Source organism: Podarcis vaucheri (genome assembly GCF_965113315.1).
Source record: "Podarcis vaucheri genome assembly, chromosome: 2".
Taxonomy (NCBI): Eukaryota; Metazoa; Chordata; class Lepidosauria; order Squamata; family Lacertidae; genus Podarcis; species Podarcis vaucheri.
Genome location: NC_138760.1, coordinates 929,846 through 945,225, shown reverse-complemented (window position 1 = coordinate 945,225; position 15,380 = coordinate 929,846). Strand labels below are relative to the sequence as shown.

The following is a 15,380-nucleotide window of genomic DNA, read 5'->3' as shown; positions in this document are numbered from 1 at the left end:
GAATCAGTCGCCGAGCCCGGGGCATCTAGCCCCGCCCCCCGCCAGGCAGGACCTGAACCCGCTCCCGACTGAGCGGCAGAGGAGGGAGAGGAGCCTCCGGGCTCCCAGTCAGTCTCAGGCGCCCCCCGGCCCCCCGGAGGCCAGGGCTGTGCAGCCCCACGAGGCCTCTGGCAGACGCGCCCAGGGCAAAGGAACTTCCGGCAGCCGGGAGCCAGGTTGGCACCCGAAGTTTGACAGGTGGGCAAAGCAGCAGACCTGTCAATCAACTGACAGCAGGATGACTTTGGGTGACCTTTTCCCCCTTCTGCCAACAGAGTGTCTTGCAAAGTGCCCCACAAGTCAACACTTTGCCCAACAGAGGAAATAAAGAGCTCCCAACAGAAAATGAGAAATTGAGGGTGTCAGTGTAGTTGTCATGCACGTTGCCCTTCCTCCCCCAGAAACAAAACATAGCAACAGACACAGAAGTGGTCAGAATTTAAGGGAAAGACAACAGCCTTGCAGTGCATTCCAATATGAACAGTACAGTGGTACCTCAGGTTACAAACACCTCAGGTTAGAGACTCCGCTAACCCGGAAGTAGTACCTCGGGTTAAGAACTTTACCTCAGATGAGAACAGAAATCGTGCGGTGGCAGCGGCACAGCGGCAGCGGGAGGCCCCATTAGCTAAAGTGGGGCCTCAAGTGGGAGGTGTGCTGTCTCCCCGGGGCTAAGATCCAAGATGTAACTGAACGACTGCAAGGAATCCTAAAACCCACTGACAAATACCCCTTCCTCTTGGTTCATGTGGGAACCAATGACACTGCAAGCAATAGCCTCCAGAAGATCAAAAGAGACTACGAGGCTCTTGGCAGGAAATTGAAGCAACTAAATGCACAAATTGTCATCTCATCTGTCCTCCCAGTTGAACGACGTGGCCCAGGGAGAGAGGGAAAAATAGTGGAAGTGAACAGCTGGCTTCGCAAATGGTGTAAACAGGAACGATTTGGATCAGGGGTGTCAAACTCAAATTCATCGGGGGCCGCATCAGCAGTTTGGTCACCCTCAAAGGGCCGCTAGAGGGCAGGCGTTCTCTGGCTTGTAGGCTGCCGCGCATGCGCTGAAGAGGCAGCTTTCTTGTGTTTTTTTAAAAAAGCGAGAATAAAAGGTGAAGGCTGGCAGCCGGCGGCGGCTACACGGGCCACATGACGAGGTCTGGCGGGCCGGATTTGGCCCGCGGGCCTTGTGTTTGACACCCGTGATTTGGATTCTTAGATCACGGACTGCAGTTTCTTGAAGATGGACTTCTGGCAAGTGATGGCCTGCACCTCACAACGGTTGGGAGAAATGTTTTTGCCAAAAATCTCAGAAACCTCATCAGGAGGGCTTTAAACTGACTAATATGGGGGAGGGAGACAGTGCTCCTGAAGGTAGGAGTCTATCAATTGATGAAGATGATCATTGAAATGTCATAGACCAAATGGAGCAAACAGCACGCGGACCTAGTGGTGGGAGGAAAAAATCCTTAAATAAGAGACACGGAATGATTAATGGACTTCAATGTCTGTACACTAATGCTCAAAGCATGGGAAATAAACAAGATGAGCTTGAGCTCTTGGTACAGCAAACTAAATATGACATAATAGGCATCACTGAAACCTGGTGGGATAAGTCCCACAATTGGAATGTAATAATGGAGGGATACAATCTATTTCAGAGAAACAGACCAGACAAGAAAGGAGGAGGAGTGGCGTTATATGTCAGGGATGTGTATACCTGTGAAGAGATCCAAGATTTAGAACCTCAAAGCCAAAGTGAGAGCATTTGGGTCAAAATTAAGGGAGAGAAGAATAACAGAGACCTCATTGTGGGAGTTCACTATAGATCCCCAAGCCAAACGGAGGACATAGATGATGCCTTCCTGGAACAGATGGCCAAGCATGCAAAAGGAAGGGAGATAGTAGTATTGGGGGACTTCAATTACCCGGATATTTGTTGGATGTCAAACTCAGCCAAGAGCATAAGGTCAAACAGATTCCTCACTGGCCTTGCAGACAACTTCATTGTCCAGAAAGTGGGAGAAGCAACAAGAGGAACAGCCATTTTAGATCTGGTCCTAACCAATGTTGATGACCTGGTTAGTGGAGTAGAAGTGGAAGGATCATTAGGCGCGAGTGATCATGCTCTTCTGAAGTTTACTATACAGTGGAAAGGAGCAGCCAAGCATACTAGGACTCAATTTCTTGACTTTAAGAAAGCCGACTTCATAAAACTTAGGGAAGTGCTGGGTGAGATCCCATGGACAGTAATACTAAAAGGAAAGGGAGTTCATGATGGCTGGGAGTTTGTTAAGAGTAAAAGCACAACTTCAGGCAATACCAATGAGACGGAAACATGGAAGGTGCCTAAAGAAGCCAGGGTGGCTATCTAAAGAACTTTTAACTGAGTTAAGATTAAAAAAGGATGTGTACAAAAAATGGAAAAGGGGGGAAACCACCAAAGAGGAATTCAAACAAATAGCCAGCACGTGTAGACACAAAGTCAGAAAAGCTAAAGCACAGAATGAACTCAGGCTTGCTAGAGAGGTTAAAAGCAACAAAAAAGGCTTTTATGGGTATGTTCGTAGCAAAAGGAAGAACAAAGAAACAGTGGGGTCACTCAGAGGAGAAGATGGTGAAATGCAAACAGGGGACACAGAAAGGGCTGAACTCCTCAATGCCTTCTTTGCCTCAGTCTTCTCCAATAAAGAAAACAATGCCCGACCTGAAGAATTTGGAGCAAATGATTCAGCAGAGGAAACACAGCCCAGAATAACTAAGGAGATAGTACAAGAATACTTGGCTAATTTAGATGTATTCAAGTCTCCAGGGCCAGATGAACTGCATCCAAGAGTATTAAAAGAACTGGCAGATGTGATCTCAGAACCACTGGCAGTCATCTTTGAGAATTCCTGGAGAACAGGCGAAGTCACGGCAGACTGGAGGAGGGCAAATGTTGTCCCTATTTTCAAAAAGGGGGAAAGAGAGGACCCAAATAATTACCGCCCAGTCAGTCTGACATCAATACCAGGGAAGATTCTGGAGCAGATCATTAAGCAAACAGTCTGTGAGCACCTAGAAAGGAATGCTGTGATCACCAATAGTCAGCATGGATTTCTGAAAAATAAGTCATGTCAGACTAACCTGATCTCATTTTTTGACAGAATTACAAGCCTGGTAGATGAAGGGAACGCAGTGGATGTAGCCTACCTTGATTTCAGCAAGGCATTTGACAAGGTGCCCCATGATATTCTTGTAAAGAAGCTGGTAAAATGCGGTCTTGACTATGCTACCACTCAGTGCATTTGTAACTGGCTGACTGACCGAACCCAAAGGGTGCTCATCAATGGTTCCTCTTCATCCTGGAGAAGAGTGACTAGTGGGGTGCCACAGGGTTCTGTCTTGGGCCCGGTCTTATTCAACATCTTTATCAACGACTTGGATGATGGACTCAAGGGCATTGTGCTGGTCCCGGGGGTAAGGTACCGTGAGTGTAGCAGAGTCCACACGAGGAGAGGCGAGGTCCGATGCAGAGAGCCGGGTGGGGAACAGGAACGCTGGAACAGAAGGCTGAGCAGGTAACAGGAACGCCGGATGGTCGGGAACAGGAGGCCGAGCAGGGAACAGGAGTACTGGATAGTCAGGAACAGGAAGCCGAGCAGGGGACAGGTGTACCGGATAGTCAGGAACAGGAGGCCGAGCAGGGATCAAGAACACAGGAAGGTTCGTAGCCAACAACGACGTTGCTCCCGCAACCTGGGACCGGCCTGACTGGGCTTTTATCCTCTTCTAAGGTCAGGGGCGGTCCCGACCCCCAGGAGCCCCGCCTCCTCTGGCCTTAAGGCGAGCACTCCTCCTGGGGGCAACCAGTTCCCTTCGCCTCTCTGCCCTAAGCCTCTGCAGATCAGGAGAGGCCGAAGGGTTACTGGGCCCTGGAGGAGGCTCACCTGTGGCCACTGAGTCATCAAGCCCCTCTGGGGCCAGAAGGGCTTCACCTGGGGCCAGCTCCTGATGCACTGCCACAGGTGCAGGCTCCTCAACATCTAGGCCTTGCCCCAGTTCAGCCGGCCCTGGAGGCAGGGACTCCTGTGCAGGCTGGGATTCCTCTGTTTCATCCTCTGAATCGGAATCCCAGGCCATCACACCATCCCCCCTCCCAGGCCCCCCCCTCAACCGAGGGTCCGGACCCGGCTTGCCGGGGTACGTCGCATGGAACTCTCGGAGGCAGGCAGGTGCGTGGACGTTGGCCGCTGGTTCCCAGGAACGGTCCTCCGGTCCGTACCCCTTCCAGTCAATGAGATACTGCACTTTCCCCTGCGGTATCGGGAGTTCAGGATGCGTTCCACCTCGTACTCAGGCTCTCCCCGAACCAACACTGGCTGCGGTCGGGGACGGTTCGGGTGGAAATCGTCGGGTGGGGCCACCGGACTCAAAAGGGACCTGTGGAAGACCGGGTGAACCTTCAGGGTTGCGGGTAACCGGAGACGGAATGCCACAGGAGAGACTTGGCCTACGATAGGGAACGGGCCGGTGAAGCGGGCGTCCAACTTCCGCGAAGGTCGAGAGGGGTGGAGATGGCGAGTGGAGAGCCAAACCAGGTCACCGACGCGAAGTTCCGGCCCCACCTGGCGGTGGCGGTCGGCCTGGGCTTTGTACGCTTCCTTGGCCTGGTGCAGTTGCTCCACCAAAAGCTGTTGCTGGGACTGGAGCTCTTGAAGCCACTCCGTCACTGCCGGGACCGCGGATGCCGGCAGCACCTCTGGAAACAGCCGTGGATGATAACCATAACTGGCCTGGAACGGGGTCTGCTGGGTGGACACATTCACCGCGTTGTTATAGGCGAACTCCGCCAATGCCAGGTGGCCGACCCAGTCATCCTGCTGGTAGCTGCAGTAACACCGGAGGTACTGCTCCAGCACCGCGTTCGCCCGTTCCGTCTGGCCATCGGTCTGTGGGTGGTAGGCTGACGAGAGGCAGACCTCTGTCCCGAGGGTCTGGTGTAATGCTCGCCAGAACCGGGATGTGAACTGAACTCCCCGGTCGGACACCACTCGCTCAGGTAGTCCATGCAGGCGGAAGACATGCTGAAGGTACAGCTGAGCAGTTTCCTTGGCTGTGGGTACAGATGGACAGGGAGCGCAGTGTACCATCTTGGTGAAATGGTCAGAGAAAACCAGAAGGCAGGTACAGCCACGAGACGAGGGTAAGTCCACTACAAAGTCCAACGAAACCGTGTGCCAAGGGCGCGGTGGAACTGGCAATGGCTGAAGTAGGCCGGGGGGTCGCCCGGTAGGACCCTTGGCGCGACGACAGACATCACAACCAGCAACGTAGCGAGCCACGTCAGCCTTCAGGCGGGGCCACCAAAATTCACGACTGACCAGATGGGTGGTCCGATACCGTCCAAAGTGCCCCGCTGCTGGGGCATCATGGGCCATCCGGAGAACCTCCAGCCGCAGTGGCCCTGGCGGGACGTACAGCCGACCGTGGTGCAGCAGAAGGCCCTGATGCAGGACCAGCCCCGGATACTGTGGGCTGGACCCTTCAGCCAGCTCCCGGAGACGATCCTGGGCCCAAGCGTCGACCTGCTGCTGTTCCCGCACCCGAACCTGCAGTGGCTGCCCCTCCTGGGTGGCCAGGAATGCAGCCGGAGGTAGGATCGTGGTGGGTTCTGCTTGCTGTACCGTGTCTGCGTTGTCTTCAGGTTTCCGGGACAGGGCATCTGCCTTCTGATTCTGAGAGCTAGGGATGTAGCGGATCCGAAACTGGAACCGGGAAAAGAACAACGCCCACCGGATCTGTCTTTGGTTCAGCTTGCGGGTGGTCTGGAGGTACTCCAGGTTCCGGTGGTCGGTTCTCACCTCCACCGGATGTCGTGCCCCCTCAAGATGATGGCGCCAGACCTCAAAGGCTACCTTGATGGCCAGTAGTTCCCGCTCCCACACAGTATAGTTACGCTCCGCTGGTAGGAGCTGGCGGGAATAGAAGGCACAGGGTAAGAGTGGCGCTTCAGGACCAATCTGTTGAGACAAGACGGCACCGAGAGCCGTACTGGAGGCGTCGGTCTCCACCACAAAGGGTCGAGAGGGGTCAGGATGTTGTAAGATTGGTGCCCTCTGGAAACAGGCCTTCAACCCCTGAAACGCCTCCTCTGCCTCCTTGTCCCAGGAAAACGGCGTCTTTGGGCGCAGTAGCCGGGTCAACGGGGTGGTGCGATGAGCATAATCAGCGATGAAGGTCCGGTAGTAATTGGCGAACCCCAGGAAACGTTGTAGGTCCTTGCGGTTCCGGGGTGCCGCCCATTCTTGAACCGCTGTCACCTTCCCCGGGTCCATTTGCACCCCATCCGGAGAGAGTCGGTGACCAAGGAAGTCCACAGTCCGCTGATGGAACTCGCACTTGCTGAGCTTTGCGTACAAACGGTGCTCACGCAAGCGTTGCAGCACGATCCGGACATGTCCCTCATGGCGAGCCGGGTCATGGGAGTAAATCAGTATGTCATCCAAATACACCACCACGTACTTGTCTAACAAGTCCTGAAACACGTGGTTGATGTAGCGTTGGAACACAGCAGGCGCGTTGCACAAACCGAACGGCATAACCAAATATTCGAACTGCCCGTACCGGGTCCCAAACGCTGTCTTCCACTCATCCCCGGCTCGGATCCAAATCAAGTTGTAGGCCCCCCGGAGGTCCAGCTTGGTGAACACCTGTGCCCCTTGCACCCGCTCCAGCAGCTCCGAGATAAGGGGCAAGGGGTACCGATCTGGGACGGTAATTTTGTTCAGGGCTCGGTAATCATGGCCAGGGCGGAGTTCCCCACATTTCTTCTTAACGAAAAGCACTGGTGCCGCGGTAGGCGAGGTGGAAGGCCTAATGAACCCACGCTCCAGGTTCTTGCGCAAGAAGTCCTGCAAAGCCTCGCGCTCTGGCTCTGTTAGAGAATATAAGCGACTCACTGGTAAGGGCGCTCCGGGTTGGAGGTCTATGCCGCAGTCAAAAGGCCGATGCGGCGGCAGCTGGTCTGCCCCCCGTTCCTCGAACACGTCCCGGTAGTCCTGATACACGGCTGGGAGCGTGGGTGCTGCCTCCTCTGAGGGCGCGGCCGCCAGCGTCCCGGATTGAGCATGGGAACATGGGTCTGGGAAGTGCACGGTCCGTTTGACCCAGTCAATCTGAACGTTGTGGGCTTCCAGCCAGTCCATCCCGAGCACCAGGGGGAAGCGGGGCATAGAGGCAATGTCCAAAGTTCGCAACTCCCGGTGCTGCTGGAAACACAGGACCAGGGGCTGGGTCTCCTGAGTAACGGCACCTGAACACAGAAGTCGTCCGTCAATCGCTTCCACCTGGACCGGTACTGGCTTGTTCCGAAGTGGCACCTGATGATGGGCGGCAAAAGCAGCGTCCATATAGGAGCGGGTTGCCCCTGAATCTACCAAAGCATGGGTGTGGATCCAGGGCCCACCTGGAGGGTATAAACGCACCGAAACCATAAGATGTTGCAAGTCCATTGGTGCAGGCCCATTCTGCGCGGTTTGGGACCCCCGGTAGCTAGGGCCATCAGCTACTGGGGTTGGCGGTTTCCCTGCGGCTGGCGTTTCTCAGGGCAAGACCGAGAGAAGTGTCCACTTCCGCCACAGTAAAGACAGATTTCCCTCCCGACGCCGCGCCTTCTCTGCGGGGGAAAGGCGTGGCCGCACTGCCCCGAGCTGCATAGGCTCCTCCGTTAAATAAGTTGTGACCGTGGGGCTGCCGGAAAAAGCTGGTGCCGTGAACTGGAAGTGTCGGCGACCCCGGGCCTGACGACGATCCTCCAACCGGTCGTCTATTTGTAGACTCCGTTGAATGAGAGTGTCTAGCGTGGTGGGGCGTTCCATTGTGGCCAACTGATCCAGTACCTCGTCCGAAAGCCCTTCGAGATACTGGTCCCGCAGTGCCGAATCATTCCAGGTCAAGTCCTGTGCCAACAGCCGAAACTCCGTGGTATATGCGGCCACCGTGGACTTGCCCTGTTTCAAACGCCGAATCGCCCGGTTGGCTTGACTCCCTTTCTGGGGGTTGCCGAACGCGGCCTCCAAACGATTGCAAAACCCCGTATAGTCTGCCAGCAACGGGGAGTCTTGCCTGAGTAGCGGCAACGCCCACTTGGCCGCCTGGTCCTTTAACAAACTAATCAAAAAGTGCACCTTGGTGCGGTCGTCAGGAAAGTTCCGGGCTCGCCCCTGAATATACAGCTTGGCCTGGGCCAGGAACATGGGAAAGCTGGCCGGGGCTCCATCAAATTTCTCAGGCAAAGCCACTGGGTACTTGCCAGGCGCCGGGGCGTCGGCCCCAGGAGCCGGTAGGGCTTCCAAGCGTTGCTGAAGTGCCACAACCACGTCACTGAGCTGCTGCACGGTGTGAGTCAAGGCCTGGTTCTCCTGGGCCAAAGTCACCAGTGCAGCCGCCTGGTCAGCCATGGCCTCTGGCTCTTCCCGAACGCACCCCTACGAGGGGGAATGCGGGTGTGGCGGGAGCAAACTGTGCTGGTCCCGGGGGTAAGGTACCGTGAGTGTAGCAGAGTCCACACGAGGAGAGGCGAGGTCCGATGCAGAGAGCCGGGCAGGGAACAGGAACGCTGGAACAGAAGGCTGAGCAGGTAACAGGAACGCCGGATGGTCGGGAACAGGAGGCCGAGCAGGGAACAGGAGTACTGGATAGTCAGGAACAGGAAGCCGAGCAGGGGACAGGTGTACCGGATAGTCAGGAACAGGAGGCCGAGCAGGGATCAAGAACACAGGAAGGTTCGTAGCCAACAACGACGTTGCTCCCGCAACCTGGGACCGGCCTGACTGGGCTTTTATCCTCTTCTAAGGTCAGGGGCGGTCCCGACCCCCAGGAGCCCCGCCTCCTCTGGCCTTAAGGCGAGCACTCCTCCTGGGGGCAACCAGTTCCCTTCGCCTCTCTGCCCTAAGCCTCTGCAGATCAGGAGAGGCCGAAGGGTTACTGGGCCCTGGAGGAGGCTCACCTGTGGCCACTGAGTCATCAAGCCCCTCTGGGGCCAGAAGGGCTTCACCTGGGGCCAGCTCCTGATGCACTGCCACAGGTGCAGGCTCCTCAGCATCTAGGCCTTGCCCCAGTTCAGCCGGCCCTGGAGGCGGGGACTCCTGTGCAGGCTGGGATTCCTCTGTTTCATCCTCCGAATCGGAATCCCAGGCCATCACAGGCATCCTGACCAAATTTGCGGATGACACCAAACTGGGAGGGGTGGCTAACACCCCAGAGGACAGGATCACACTTCAAAACGACCTTGACAGATTAGAGAACTGGGCCAAAACAAACAAGATGAACCTTAACAGGGAGAAATGTAAAGTATTGCACTTGGGCAAAAAAAAATGAGAGGCACAAATACAAGATGGGTGACACCTGGCTTGAGAGCAGTACATGTGAAAAGGATCTAGGAGTCTTGGTTGACCACAAACTTGACATGAGCCAACAGTGTGACGCGGCAGCTAAAAAAGCCAATGCAATTCTGGGCTGCATCAATAGGAGTATAGCATTTAGATCAAGGGAAGTAATAGTGCCACTGTATTCTGCTCTGGTCAGACCTCACCTGGAGTACTGTGTCCAGTTCTGGGCACCACAGTTCAAGAAGGACACTGACAAACTGGAACGTGTCCAGAGGAGGGCAACCAAAATGGTCAAAGGCCTGGAAACGATGCCTTATGAGGAACGGCTAAGGGAGCTGGGCATGTTTAGCCTGGAGAAGAGGAGGTTAAGGGGTGATATGATAGCCATGTTCAAATATATAAAAGGATGTCATATAGAGGAGGGAGAAAGGTTGTTTTCTGCTGCTCCAGAGAAGCGGACACGGAGCAATGGATCCAAACTACAAGAAAGAAGATTCCACCTAAACATTAGGAAGAACTTCCTGACAGTAAGAGCTGTTCGACAGTGGAATTTGCTGCCAAGGAGTGTGGTGGAGTCTCCTACTTTGGAGGTCTTTAAGCAGAGGCTTGACAACCATATGTCAGGAGTGCTCTGATGGTGTTTCCTGCTTGGCAGGGGGTTGGACTCGATGGCCCTTGTGGTCTATTCCAACTCTATGATTCTATGATTCTAAGTTAAGAACGGTTTCAGGTGAAGAACGGACCTCCAGAACAAATTAAGTTCATAACCAGAGGTACCACTGTACAGGTTAGAGGAATGGTTGAGGCTCTCATATAAAACACACCTCAGGTTGATCTACTTACACTTCCCTCTCAGCCTAAATCTGAACCATTCCAGTATTCTTTTATCAACTCCATCACACCCGAGCTGAACCAGAACAGAGCAGAAGGGCCTGGCCAGGGAGAGGGTGTCCCATTTCACCACCTGAGGTGAAAGGATACCACCCCCCTCACTTACCTGGGTTGTGCAGCTTCCACTGCACCTTCCAGGTTCAGAGGAGATCTTGAGAGAGCCCTGAGAAATCTCCCCAGAAATCTCTGTTCATCCATGGTAGCAGGACCCCCTTGGATTCCGCCACCTGAGGCAGCTGCCTCAGTTTGCCTCCTGGGTCCAGCCTGCCTATTTTGGTGCTATCCAAACCAGCCAAGTTCACCAGCCACACATCACTGGCCAGGATGGATGCAGTGAACCACAAAACTTCCACAAAAACCACATTCCAATACCTGTTCTGGGCCTAAAGGTTTTTCCGGGGGAAATGCCCGGAATGGCAACATCTAAGAAACCCAAACCAGGGTGCTATTCCTAATGAATTATAACAGTGCAGCTTTCAGCTGCACAATGTAACTTCCCTGCCCTGTGCGCCTGGAGGGGGATCCCCCCAACCCTCAGGGGGGACGCAGGGAGAGGGTGCGTAAATCACATTACGCAGGTAAAGGTCATTCAGTAGCATAACTTGTTAGCAGAATACCGCCCCAAATTCAAGTCACTTTGTTGTTTTGGCCAATTTTTCTGGATTCATCCTTTAACTACAATGGATAGCAAGCCTGGATTTTGTGAAAGTTTGGGATCTTACTGCACCAATCCCATCAGCTACAGTGGGACCTTGGTTCTCAGACTTAATCCGTTCCACAAGTCCGTTCCAAAACCAAGGCGCGCTTTCCCATAGAAAGTAATGCAAAATGGATTAACCAGTTCCAGACTTTTAAAGACAACTCCTAAAACAGCAATTTAACATGAATTTTACTATCTAATGAGACCACTGATCCATAAAATGAAAGCAATAATACATTGATTGATTGTGTAATACAGTCACACAATCAATCAATCAATCAGTAGTTGAACTGGGCTCCACAGTGTCACAAAAACAAAAAGAGCCGCAGAAATAAAAATGCAAAATAAATAGCAAAGACAAGACAGACCTCAGCGCAACTCTCAAAATGGAAGCATGGCACTAAAATCAGAAGCGTAACACTCAAACTGGAAGTGTGGCACTCAAAACGGAGCATGTTCGGCTTCTGAAAAAAAGTTCGTAAACCAGAATACTTGCAGTTTGCAGAGTTTGGGTTCCTCATTGTTTGAGTACCAAGGCGTTTGAGAACCAAGGGACCACTGTATTCTTGTCTGTCTTTGTATCCCACCTTTCCTGCAAGGAGCTCAAGATGGCTTAGAGCAGGGGTGTCAAATTCATCGGGGGCCGCATCAGCCGCTAGAGGGCAGACGTTCTCTGGCTTGTAGGCTGCCGCGCATGCGCTGAAGAGGCGGCTTTCTTGTGTCAAAAAAAAAGCGAGAATAAAGGGTGAAGGCTGGCGGCCGGCGGCGGCTACACGGCCACATGACGAGGTCTGGCGGGCCGGATTCGGCCCGCGGGCCTTGTGTTTGACACCCGTGGCTTAGAGTGTCCCCTCTCCGTTTCATCCTTGCAACAACTCTGTGAGGTGGGCTAAGCTAAGAGTGAGTGACCAGCCCAAGGTCACGCAGGGAGCTTCACAGCTGTGATGTCTCAAATGGGTTGGCAGGGTTAGCTCAGAAATTGGGGTTGCAGCCATAATCAAAAAGTTTATTGCCTGGAATACACATTTTGCCTGGAAACAGAACATGGTTTCTGTAGATTTTGTGGCTTACTACATCACTCCCATCTGGTCCAATGTGATTTCAACTGGGTTCATTTTGATAGCTTGGAAGTTAGCTTTCTGGGCCATTTTTCTGTAAATATGAATTTCCTGGAACATGGTTTATGTGAGAGTTATATCATTTAGTGCTTCAATCCAATCTAGCTTTGCATAGCTAGAGAATTTGGATGGTCTGGAAATCTCAGAAGTTGGTACTCCAGGCCATTTTTCTGAAAGTGGTATCAGAACATAGACTCTGGACTTTCTACATAAATTTCATCTAGAAACATGTCACCAATATATTTTGTTGATTTGGATAGCTTTGAAGTTGTCCTGTTGTGTCAGGCGGTTTCTAGGCATAAAGGGGTTAATGCAATTATAATATTGGAATACTTTCAGTTCTAAAATATTGCTTGTCTGTCTCTATAAACAATGCCAAACACAGTGTTAAATAATACATCCTGGCTTTTACACAATTGAAAATCCACTTTCAGCTAGCTAAGAACCCTTCCTTGAAATTAAGGTGGCAGTTTCCAAGTATATCAGATCACACAGCTTACACTCATGCTTGGTTTTAAAATAATTTCACAACTGCAATATGAGCTGTATTCACAGCTGTTCTTGGGCATCTTTTTAATCAATCATCAGTGTATTCTGTATTTTGAAGGCTGTATTAAAAGAGCTCTTTGTAATAAGAAACTAAATATGACTCAAAGAAAGAAACAGCTACCCTAAGAGTTTAAACTTATAGGACTCAGGGTCAGAAAACAATTAAGATTTCCTTCATCCAATTTTCATTTTTCTCATTAGCTTCTCATTAGAAGCTTATGCAGCAAAGAAACATTTTCATATCTCCATGTCCCAGTAGCTATAGATTGGCATCAGTGACTAGATGCATCTAGTCTATATATCTGGTCCATGGGGCCTGTTGGAGGCTGTGTAGTTGCAACACATTCTATGGATGAAGGAATCTCTGCTGGTCTTAGCCTTGAAAGATGTAAGTCCATGTAATCCTAAAACGTAACCATGACCTGTATGACAACTATCATATGTGAAGAAGAAGAGGAGGAGGAGGAGGAGTTTGGATTTGATATCCCGCTTTATCACGACCCGAAGGAGTCTCAAAGCGGCTAACAATCTCCTTTCCCTTCCTCCCCCACAACAAACACTCTGTGAGGTGAGTGGGGCTGAGAGACTTCAGAGAAGTGTGACTGGCCCAAGGTCACCCAGCAGCTGCAGGTGGAGGAGCGAGGAAGCGAACCCAGTTCACCAGATTAGGAGTCTACCACTCTTAACCACTACACCACACTGGCTGTAGAGGAGATCAAGATGCACAACATCAGAGAGTCCTGTAGAACAAATATGTTTTAACAAGATGAAAACACAGGCTTTCTGCCACACCCAGTTTTCAAGAAAATTTTAAGAGACCAAGATTCTAATCGAGCACACAAACAAAAAGCCAATCCCTGAAAGAAAACATTTTGTTGCAATTGAAGTACAATCCCAATCAAACTTTGTATCTTTAATTCAATGTGCTGATTTTAACTTGGGAGAAACTTGCATGGCTCAGGCCCTCCGTGTTTCCTGGAGCACCTCTCCAGATATGATCCTACATGTAGCCTTGCAGTGGTCAGCCAAGAAAGAGCCTCTGAGTGTCCTAAGAGATGCTCACAGGGAGGTGACAAGGGAGAAGAGCTCTTTTGGTGGTGCACTCTATGGAACGCTTGCCATGGTGAGGCTGTCTGGCACCAGCGTTAACAACTTTTGGGTGCAGATACAAGACCTTTCTCTGGTCCCAGGCATTTGACGGAACATAAAAATGGGTGTCATATATAGTCTGCAGTCTGGACAATCATATCTCAGCTTAGTAAGTAGAGATATGAACAAGCCTTTTACCTGCAAACTGAGTGAGAGCCTTTGTATGACTCATGATTAAACCAGGAAGTTACCTAATTAACCACGTTTTCCCATTTTGGCCTAACTAGAAAACCATGATTACTAGTTTTAGGCAGACTGGCTCTTAATTTTTTTAATCATCGCAGAGATGTTTATCTAGGCTTTAATCACATTCATAAAACATCTCTTTATAAAGTTACATGCAGGATTCTGCTACAGATATAAGGGAGGCTTCTGGGTGCCAGCTAAACAGCACCATCCAGTGAGCTTTTGCTACAGAATTAGAATCATTTCCCCACAAGCACCCCGAGAGCTCAGTTTCCAAAAGAAAGAGAGGTTTGAAGCAAACGCTCTACTGCTCTACCAAATGTTGCTTCTGTCTTCGCCCATATGTCATAACACAGGAACAATGGTACCTTCATCTGTCCAAGCACCTTCATAGGTAACTATATTTGTTTATAGGGCAAAATATTTCCTTCTTTTCTTCATCCACCTGCCAGGAAGCTGTTAGCTGACAAACATGAAGAAAGGCTTCGAAAGAGGCAGAAAGGAAAAAAAGGACTTTGGAAGTTTATTCTTTGATAAAATTTCAACTGAAAGTGGTGGACTTTGCTATTAACGTTTTTCTAAATGCACAAAAATCTATTCACAAGGAAGTCTGTGTTTACTCTAAGACATTAAATTAGAACTACATGAGAGTGACACAGAAGATGAAATTTCTATTCGAGAGCAAAGTCCAACAATCATTTTGGTAAAGCAATGGCCTGTCCTGGTTAATGAGTTCAAAGAAAAAGCCTTCCTATACAAAATTACAATACAGAGAACGCATACAATTACAATACAAGAGGGGCTATTTGTTAGTAACTAGCATCTAGAACAGAATTTTTATAATAAAAACACATAGAAATTAAAATCAGTTGCTATTTTTTTAAATTGGAAAAATGGAGACAAATTCCAAAGTTCATTGGAGAAACACTTTCAGACTTGTAAGCATAAAAGTGATATTTCTTTTTAAAAAAGGAATTTGGTTTGGTAAATGAAGCCAGTTCCTTTAAAATCCAAAGGGCAGAAGCCAGAAGACTCAAGCACATCATGCCGAGAGGTAGAGAGGTGTCCATATATAATCACAATCTTCTATTGGTTTTCTTTTTTCTTTTTCTTTTGTCTGAGGTAATTAGCTGTGTGTGTCAAGTTGTAGAATCAAAAGTATTGGCAAAAAAAGAGCAACATTGACAAGTTACACTAACGACCTCTTTCCTCTCCTCAACAGGTCCTAAAAAATTTAATTAGACGCATCTGAATTAATGCTTCCGGGATCTCCAGCAGGTGAAGTGATTGATGAAGGGGTAGTAGCATCCTGCCAGCTGCCATTAGCCTGAAGAGGGAATAAATGCATTTTGTTGTTAAGTCCACAAGGTGTTACTTGCA

The 15,380-nt window shown here is 50.6% G+C and overlaps 1 protein-coding gene and 1 long non-coding RNA gene across 5 annotated transcripts in view; one reads left to right on the top strand and one right to left on the bottom strand.

The window, feature by feature from the left end:
* The first annotated feature begins 170 nt into the window (after nucleotides 1–170).
* On the top strand, nucleotides 171–15,367 carry LOC309524547. The gene is made up of 2 exons (XR_014215995.1): nucleotides 171–237; nucleotides 14,159–15,367. It is a non-coding gene; the product is annotated as an uncharacterized lncRNA (long non-coding RNA).
* The window catches only part of PBX4 (PBX homeobox 4), a 51,156-nt gene continuing 50,277 nt past the window's right edge, over nucleotides 14,502–15,380 (bottom strand). For all 4 annotated transcript variants that reach the window (XM_082208641.1, XM_082208640.1, XM_082208643.1 and 1 more), the window contains one exon: nucleotides 14,502–15,327. Coding sequence is in view for 1 of the 4 variants with exons in the window: in XM_082208640.1 (XP_082064766.1) it covers nucleotides 15,235–15,327 (93 nt within the window). In the remaining 3 variants the exon portion in view is untranslated. The remainder of the gene's footprint in view (nucleotides 15,328–15,380) is intronic.